Here is a 9910-nt window from a genome sequence, read left to right as displayed (position 1 = left end):
TGTCTAATCTCAGCCTGAGTCAACTCTGGAACTAAATGTTGTACTACCGATAATTTCTCTCGACACTGGAGAACATCAAGTTTCTCCTATTTATCAAGAGAAATCAATCAATCATCAAATCATCTACTATCTATCTGATCAACCTGAAGCAATCTATGCTAACTATTTATGAAATCGATCAAGCAATCATCAATTATCAAAATCTATCAAATCAATTTAAAACCTATCAATCATGGTTTTCTATCAATCACTGAGTTCAATCAAAACTCTGCTAAGCTCTTACATCAGAAACTAAATCGGTTTCTTAGAGGCACTCGATCAATTAAACCTATCAATCAATCAAATCTATCAATCAAACCTATCAATCAATCAAATCTATCGATCAAACCTATCAATCAAGCCAATCAAGCAATCTATTGAGCAATCAATCTATCCAATCAATCAATCAATCTATCCAACAACATTACACAATCACTCAATCAAGTCCCTATTTCATCATCGATGTGTATTAAACACGTTAAATCTAATCATCAAAGTGATTTTTTTAGCCTTTGCACTTGTCCAAAACATAAAATTCAAGCAAAAGCACTATCTTATTGAGCATTTGCACTAAACTATAGCAAATGCGCTAAATCTAAAGGCATTTGCACTAAACTAGTGCATATGCGCTATCCTTTTGAACAAATGCGCTAAATCTACAAGCATATGCACAATCCTATGCAAAAGCGCTACCTTAACAAGCAAAAGCGCTAACAAACGAAATATTTAAGCAAACCTATGCATTTGCGCTAACATCTTATGCATATGCGCTACCAAAATGAAAAAAAATGCTAAAACATGCATTTGCACTAAACCTAATTGCATATGTGCTAAAACAAATTGCAAAATCTAATGTCAAAAAAATTGAAAAATTTGTAAAATTTAAAAAAATTCAAAAAAAGTGCCTAAAATACAAAAACTTTACAACAAAGCTTAGGATAAGTTACATACCGGATACCCATACTCGGCAGGTCACTGATATCGCCGCACATGCTCAAAATGATGGTTCTCCACGGGAATCACCATTTCGCCACCTCAGCAAGAATATTTTCTCCACAAGCTGACAAGGATAACAATGAAATTAAAATTAGCCTTGGTTAATTTTATATTTACTATTTCGAGAGTAATTAATGCTATTGAATGGGGCAATTTAATTTGTTTTTTACAAATGAATTTAATTGACTAAATTTAACTATCATGAGATCAACCGTTCAAACTAAATTTTCAAACATTTTCACGATCAATCTACTGAGGGGGCACACAATCAGGATTTTTAATCTTCATCAGGCACATTATCGAGACTTGATTTAATCTTTGAAACAATGTTGTTTCAACATCATTTCAAAGAGGGGGAAAATGTATACACCTAAAAATGGCTATGAGCAATTAAATAAATATTTAATATTTATTTAATAATTATTCTTCTATTAAATAGTTTAATTTGAAAAGATTAATTTATTTAATTCATTTTCACGTCTTTCTATTAATTAATATTTTATTAATTAATTCATCTATTCTATTCTTCTAATTAATTAAATATCTAATATTTAATAGTTATTCTCCTATCCTATAGTCTCAAATATTAAATAATTAAATTATTTAATCTCTCTTATCCAACTCACCCTCCATCTCCACTTCATCTTCCCTTTGCCAACTCATCCATCATGTGGCTAAGGAAATTAATATTTCTTAAATATTAATTCATCATTTATCTCCAACTTCCAAAATTAATGAAAATTGTGTACATATACATATTTCATAACCATCTTCTATATTCTCTCCAACACACCCTACATCTTAGGAAGGACTTGAGTCCACTTGTCCTATCATGCCTAAATCTTCTCTAATCATCCCTAGATTCTCTTAGTCAGAAACCCAGTCAAGGTGAGATGAGTGACACTTGTATTCTCCTTCCCCCTTTCTCTCAACCTTCACCTTTTCTCACAGCCATCCAAATCTGCAGATCTGATCATAACCGTTCATCTAAGCCACATCATCTAATCCTCTCAAAGTCTATAAAATCAAGAGATTCAGTTGAGAGGGATTTAATCTTCAAGCATCTTCAAGAGTCTTCAAATTGATCATATGCATCTATGAGTTTTTGAAGCAAATAGCAAATAGCAATTATCAAATATCATATAGCATAATCATTTTAGCATAACCATGTAGCTTTGCATATCATAGTATCAGTTAACTACAAGTTATCAGTCCATTCTTCATATGCGATCTTAGAAGCCAACAGTGCATTGTCTGAGAGCACACCATCTGCAACCAAGAACAGTGGAGTTAGGACACAATGGGACATAAGCCATTAAGGTAATTTTAGTATTTTATTTCATATATACTTCATGTAGTTTCATTGGTTGAATTTGGATTTCCTATAGCATTTCCATTTGTATTTTGTGAAACTAACTTATTACAGGTAACATTTTGAGGATGAAATTCAAGCTCACACAAAGGCCATAGAGAGATTTCCTCAGTCTGCAAACCAAAGAAGAATCCTGGATGAAACCCTATGGCTGCTCCATATATATCTCTTCATCAAAATCCCCATGAACAAAAGCACTGTTCACATCCATCGGATGCACAACCCAACCATGAGTTGTGGCAATAGAAAGTGGCAAGCGAATGAAGTTCATCTTGGCTATGAGCGCAAAGGTCTTAGTATAGTCAACACCTGGAACTTGAGAGAAACCTTTCGCAACAAGTCAAGCCTTGTACTTATCCACACTACCATCCACTGCAAACTTGGTCTGATAGATCCACTTACATTGAACCATCTTTCTCCCCTTAGGGAGAGGGACTAACTCCCATGTGTTGTTCCTCATCAAGGAACTATACTCTTCCTCCATAGCTTGGTCCCACTCGGGAACCCCTGATGCTTCTTGAAATGTATGTGGATCGGAAGCGATAGCAATGTATACATGTGGAAGGGCCTGATGTTGTGATTGAGTCCTCCATGTATCGAAAGGATCCCCAACAAAAGAACCCACTAACTCAAGTGTCTGTCGAGCCCAACAAGGTCTAGGTGGGGGTGGAGAATGAGGCTTCTCAACTGCAAGTGGACCCTGCAGAGGTGTAACCCTATGAGTCAGAGTTGAAGGAGTCTCATCATTAGAATCACTCTCATCACTATCCACAATGGAGGAAGGTAGAGGAGGAAGAGAGGCTAAGCTAGGAGAGCTTTCCTCAAAATGAACACTCCTCTCAATAAACACCTCATATGTCTTAGGATCCATCAATCGATATGCCTTAACACCCTCAAGATATCCAACAAAAATACAAGGCCTACTCTGAGGTTCCAATGTCTTGTGCTTTTGCGGAGGAATGCGAGCCCATGATGGACACCCAAAGACTCTGAAATGTCTCACAATTATTTTCCTACCAACCCAAGCCTCAAAAGGAGTAATACCTATCAAAGCTTTGTGAGGAACTCAATTTTGGATGTGTGTGGCACAACTGATAACCTCTACCCAAAAGGCGGGATCAAGAGAACGTGCATGTATCATACTGCTAGCCATTTCCTTGAGAGTTCTATTCTTGCATTCTGCAACTCTGTTTTATTGTGGACTGTAAGCAATAGAATGCTAAAGATCGATCCCCTCAAATGTACAAAAATCCTTAAGTCTTTTGTTCACATATTCCCTTCCATTATCTGTGTGAAGAATCTTGACCACTTTCCCTAATTGCCTCTCCACATGGGCCTTGAAGTCTAGAAATTTGTCAAACACTTCACTCTTATGAATAAGAAAGTAGACCCAAGTGAAGTAGGAGTAGTCATCAATGAAGGTGAGGACATAGAAGGCCTTACTAAATGAAGGTGATAGAAATGGACCTGCTACATCACTGTGAACAAGTTGAAGAACTTCCAAAGCTCTCCAAGCTTTCCCCTTATCAAACTTATCCTTGGGATGTTTGCCCATGGAACACCCTGAACATACACCCTCTGAAAAACTAATTTAAGGTAGACCTGTGACCATGTATTAAGTGCTGAGCTGGTGAAGATAGCGGTAGTTGAGGTGACCAAACTGCTCATGTCATAGCTTACTTTTTTGAATTTGAATGAGTAAGCAAGGCTTTAGAAGGAGAACTTGGCACAAAGTGGGAGAATGAATAAAGTCTTGAGTTATCAATGACTTGTCCCACTGCTACCAAGGCATCATTATCAAGTTCCTTTACCACAACTAAATCAGGTGTAAACTAAACCTTTTTCCCATTCCCATAGTGTGTGATTTGGTAGATAGAGAGAAGATTGGTAGGCAAGTTAGGAACATAAAGAACATTCTCAAATGTTTCATCATCCATGTCAACCGAACCTTTCCCTTCAACCTCAACTTGTGTATCATCACCTATATAAATGTGAGGTACCTTTGATGGATCCAATGAAGAAAATTGCTCATTTGTAGAACCCATGTGATAAGAGGCACCTGAGTCAAGTATCCACTATTGTGAAGAACCTATTTTAGCCACAAATACTTTCCCTTTTCTCTTAGACTGTGAGGAAGATGAAGGAGATGAATCCTTCTTGTTGTAGGCAGATGGCAAGTTGATGTTATTCTTCTTAAGAAGATTTGTCAATTCATCAACGTACTTGGTGTGGCATCGATGCTCATCATGACCATACTTCTTTCAATAAGGACAAGTTGGTTTATCCTTCTTAGGTGGAGTCCCCTTCTTGGAAGAGGATGAAACATCGCCTTGTGATGGAGAGGATGCTTGTCCTTTTTCCTATTGTGGCTTTGACTTAGATTGCTTCTTCTTCTTGTTGGAATCTTTGCCTTGACTCCCTTGATTAGCCACCAAAGCCTTGGACTTTGAAGACTTGAGAATCCCCATGTTCAATGACTTAGATTGTTCCAACATCAACATTTCTATGAAAACATCAAATGTAGGCATAGTGTAAGAACTCCCCACTGTCAAACGATGAGTTTGGAAGCTAGAAACAAATGCTGCATATTCAGGTGCAAGCTTGTCCAACAAGTTGAATATCAACTGAGCATCCTTTTTGTCAATCCCACAATCCTTAAGCATTGCTCTTAGCTCATTTGCTTTGGTGACATAATTTTGGATTGTATCAAAAGTCTTGGGATCCAAGTTGGTGAGATCATTGTCAATCTTGTAACCTCTGATTTCATCAACTTGACCATACAATTTCTGAAATATTTCTCAAGCCTCTTTGATTATAGAACACTTCTCAATGTGAACAATGAGGTCATCTAATACATACTTACGCAAAGTTTCAAGAACCATGCAATTTTTAGTGAGCCATTCTAACTAAGCATTAGGATTAGTTTTAGGATCTAGTGGTCCTACTATTGTTCCGTCTATGTAATGCGTGAGTCCTTTTTCCATTAATTTGCTCCATGCTTTAATTTTCCAAGATGCATAATTATGTGGAGTTAAAGGGGGAAATTTATGAGGACTCATAGCAACAAAAATGAAAGAGCACAAGGAAAGAGAGGCACAATCACACAAGAAACACCCCCCCCACCAAATTCACTCAATCAAAGAACCCCCCACCCAAAAAAATGATGATTTGATACCTTATACTTAGTGCATGTACAATGGGCCACTTGCAAAAAATGGCAAAGTGGACTTCTGATTTCAACTTTATAACTACCTCAAAGAGGCCAAAGGAGACTCAAACTGATAATGCAAGAGATCTAAACTAAGATCCAAGCAAATTACAAGTACCAAGTAGGCCAAAAAGGACCAATATCTAAAAGTACAATATCCACTCAAAATATTTGCAAAGTGATCATAGATTATGAAATTAGACAAAAAATTATGCACTTTCAAAAAAAATGACACTTGAAAAGGAGGTTGTATGAGCCATAGCAAAGCCTTTGAAGTTGCAAAATTGAGGATTGGATAGGTATAGTTGAGAGAATCTGAAAATTCTAAAAATCCTATTCACCAAAATCAAAAAATAACCACACCATCACAGAGAGCACGAAAAATTAGCCGAAATAAAAAAAAATTGCACCCAAAAAGGAGCAAAATTAAGCAAGTTATGAGCCTCCAAAGTTGACCAAAAAAACCAAACTACTCAATGGAGAGGGGTCTAAAATTTTCAAAAAAATGCTGAAGCAGGCTCATGTCAGAAAATCACTATGTTAATTTTGACGGCCATATGACCATCAAAATGGTCATTGCACCCCCTAGCTAACCATACAGAAAAGCTGACATGGCGGTTGACTGGGTGCTGATGTGGCACTATGTTTTTCCATGGGCCAGTGGCCTCCTGCCACGTGGTGGGCTTGGATTCGTTGGGGGAGATGTTGATGTGGCAAGTAAGAACCAGTGGCTGGTGTCGGTGTCGGGGCTGCTGTCGAGGATGGCCGGCATGCTGCGAATACCGAGGAACCGACGGACTATGGAGATCGGGGAACCAGTGGGCTGCGGATACCAAGAAGTCGATTGGAGGTGGTGGTCAGGCCGGAAGTCAACGCCGTTGGGTGAAGAGGAAGCCACTGAGGAGGTACAGTTTGCGGTACACCTGCAGACTGTGTAGGTTGTAGGTATGGGGGGTGGGGCCAACGTACCCCCCCCCCCCCAAACAAAATATATGTTTTTTCAGGAAAAACTTTTCTACCTTTCGAAATATTTTTTTAATTTTTAATTTATTTTTTTAAATCGAAAAAATCCGTACCATTCCTGCCCAAATTGTGCAAAAATTTTCTCCACACCCAAAATTTGACTTTTGCCAAAATAGATCGAGTTTATACTCGATTTTTATGGAAACGGCCTCCCGAACGCACTATTGAGGTCGAAAATGCTGTAGGATGCCTCCAAAATGTGCAGTACCTCAAATCCAAAAATAGAAGCCTTCCAAGATGTCTCCCAAAACCAATCAATGAAGCCCCAATGGCTCTGATACCATGTGATGTTTTACCAAGATCAAGGGCACAATGAAAAGCACTAAAGAGAGACAAAAGTATGACAAGAACAAATTGTATTCTCATCAATATACAAATGATCAACTGGATTAATCAATACAATGAATATGGGCCTACTTATATAGGCAAGGCCAAATGGATATGTGAGCACACAATCATGACATGTGGCTCAATGAGAAACAAGGGTAGGTAAAGAAAAAGTAGGGGTAGGTAGGAGAAATAATATAATATTCCACAAGAGGTGGATGACCCACCGAATGTGGAGTGTAACAGCAAAATAAGACCACAAAAGGTGAAATTTCTCCTACAAGCTACATCCCTATGTGCACACTTCCCTAAGTGTCTCATATCCAAACTATGATGAGAGGCATTATCCTAAGTTAACTTAAGTAAAGTGTAATTATATCCTATAAGAATAAATAATTACACCAACAAATATATTATATATTATTATATACATATATATATAAATATTATATATTATATGTATATAAACATATTATATATACAATATCATTTTATACACACACCCAAAATTTAAACAAATGTAGTAGGTATGCATTGTTTATAGTAAACATAGCGTGTATGCACTATTTATAGTTAAGATAGAGTGTATGCACTTCTTACACCATAAGTACCTCGTACATGCTTTTTATACCATAAGTACCCTGTACGCGCTTTTGACTGTTTAGGCTTGGAAATAGGCTTGGATGACAAAGCTACAGTTTGGAAGTTTGGTTTCCCTCCATTTCCCTCCTTTTTGACTTGTTTTATTTTATCAACTTGGTTTCTCGACTTTGTCATCATCAGGTTTACCCTTCATCAAGTGGATATTTCTAAAATTGGCACCATATTTTTACCCATCTTTAGAGCTTTCTAACCATATAATTTTAAAAAAAATTGAACAACAATAACATATTATTATTAAATTTCTTTTACCAGTGTCTCCATAGTTCTCACAGACATAGGTGCACCATTTTTTTAATAAATTTTAATATACTTATCCAAATTTAAAAACCTTTACATATTATTGTAGATCACTTGATTCTTTACAATTTAAAAAAAATAAATTATTTTCAATTTTTTTAGTGCAACTTATGCTTCACACACAAATAGGTACCTAATTTTCAGGATGTGCTTGATTGGAAAATCATAAAAAAAAAATACTCAACAAAAAATTACAAAAAAATACACTTCTTCTAGTGCTCACTCTTAAATATCTTTCTACCAAAGGATTTGTCAAAATACTAAATCTAACTATGACTTTTTTGATGCGCACGCGAGATACTATGTTATGTTTTTCAGAAAAAATCAGGGTCTATTTTTCGTGCGTGAAGGATTTGACCCCCTTAATCTTATCCAATTTTGAAAAAGTTTAGTATTTTGGAAACTAGATTCATAGTACTACAATATTTGTTCTTTGATTATCTTTATATATTGAGTGGATGACTTTCAAATTTTGCCCCCAAGTTCAGGTTCACCTGGTTTCAGAAAAAAAAAGTGTCCACTTATACCCCCCTTTTTGACCACCATCTTTGTGCACTTACCCTAGAAGCCTTATGTTTCAATGCAATCATGTGAAAGAATCTTGTATTTTTATCAGCAACCTTCTACCCAAGAGATCGAGAGCTTTGCCTCCATAACTCCTCTTCTTTGGAGATGATATCATCATATTTTGTTAAAATCTCATTCTCAGCATTAATGGAGACCTTGTTATATCTGTCAGCTTGGATCTTCGCTTGAATATCTTTGAGTTCTAGCCAGATTGCAGATTTAGAAGCAAATATATCCCCAAAGACCTCCTTATTCCATTTCTTCACCATATCCTTAACATACCTCATTTTTTTAGCAACTCTGTACATAGCAGTGCCATTCACCAAAATGCTCCACCAATCCTTAATGGCCTCTTGAAGACCAAGATGAAGTCCACATTTTCTCAAACTTGAACAGAAAGTTCCTTCTTCCCAAGATAAGATCCACCACAAAATAAATAGGGAAATGATCTGATCCAATGTGGGAAAGGGCAGCCAAAGAACAATGGTAAAGATTGAACTAGTCATTTGAAATAAGATCCCTATCAAGGTGTACCTGAATAAGATCAGCTCCAACTTGCCTGTTCATCCATGTGAAATTAGCTCCTTGAAGATCCACATCATACAGGGCTTGATTATCAATAAAATTCATAAGATCCATTCTTCTTCCAAGTTGGGCCACTATTCTCCCAAATTTTTCACACTCCTTTAAGGGGGTGTTGACATCTCCCATTACAATCCATCCTTCTTTACTATATTGAGCTCTAATAACCTCAAGGTTTTTCCAAAATTTGCATCTCCCCTGTCTAGTATTTGGAGCATAAATATTAGACAACAACTAAGAAGCACCATCTTTAATGTGATAAAATCTAACAAAAACCATGTTATCTTCCAAGCAGACACGATCACCTTGGATGTGTTTAAGGTTCCAAAAGAGGACAATACCACTAGAGGCACCATCCAAGATCCCCCCGAAAACACCATAGTTTTTAAACACTTTCACTTTTTCCACATTTTCCTTAGACATTTTTGCTTCTTTGATCAAAATAATATCAAGTTTATGATCCCTAACTAAGTTCCTAAGAACATCTAGTTTGTGCGGTCCATTTAGTCCGCGAATTTTCCAAGATGATTTTAATTTTCTTTTCAGAGAACAAACCTAATGGATGATCAGCTGGGTACCATCCGCGATATTCTTACTAGCTTCCTGCTCCCTTAGCTGGCTTGTAGATTTCCTTCCTAGCGTTGTAGATACTAAGCCAACATCAGCTTTGGATCTATTTCTAGTTTTGACCGGGGTTGTTTGGGGAGTTGATTTTGAACCTTTTTTCCCCCTGTTCTTCTTATCCACCACATCAGAAAAAGGGATATCATCATCCTGGCTTGACTGAGTTGGCACTTCCTTTCTAGGTGATTTAACTTTTCCTTCTTCATCAGCCC

At 36.8% G+C, this 9910-nt stretch overlaps 1 protein-coding gene across 1 annotated transcript; it reads right to left on the bottom strand.

Annotated features, from left to right (window-relative positions):
* Positions 1–8548: 8548 nt before the first annotated feature.
* On the bottom strand, positions 8549–9203 carry LOC131857337 (uncharacterized). The gene is made up of 2 exons (XM_059209746.1): positions 9027–9203; positions 8549–8941 (listed from the first exon to the last, which is right to left on the bottom strand). The coding sequence occupies exons 1-2, from the start codon at positions 9201–9203 to the stop codon at positions 8549–8551; spliced, it is 570 nt and encodes a 189-aa protein (XP_059065729.1).
* Positions 9204–9910: the final 707 nt, after the last annotated feature.

Source organism: Cryptomeria japonica, chromosome 1 (assembly GCF_030272615.1).
Source record: "Cryptomeria japonica chromosome 1, Sugi_1.0, whole genome shotgun sequence".
Lineage (NCBI taxonomy): Eukaryota > Viridiplantae > Streptophyta > Pinopsida > Cupressales > Cupressaceae > Cryptomeria > Cryptomeria japonica.
This window is presented reverse-complemented; position numbering and strand designations above follow the sequence as displayed.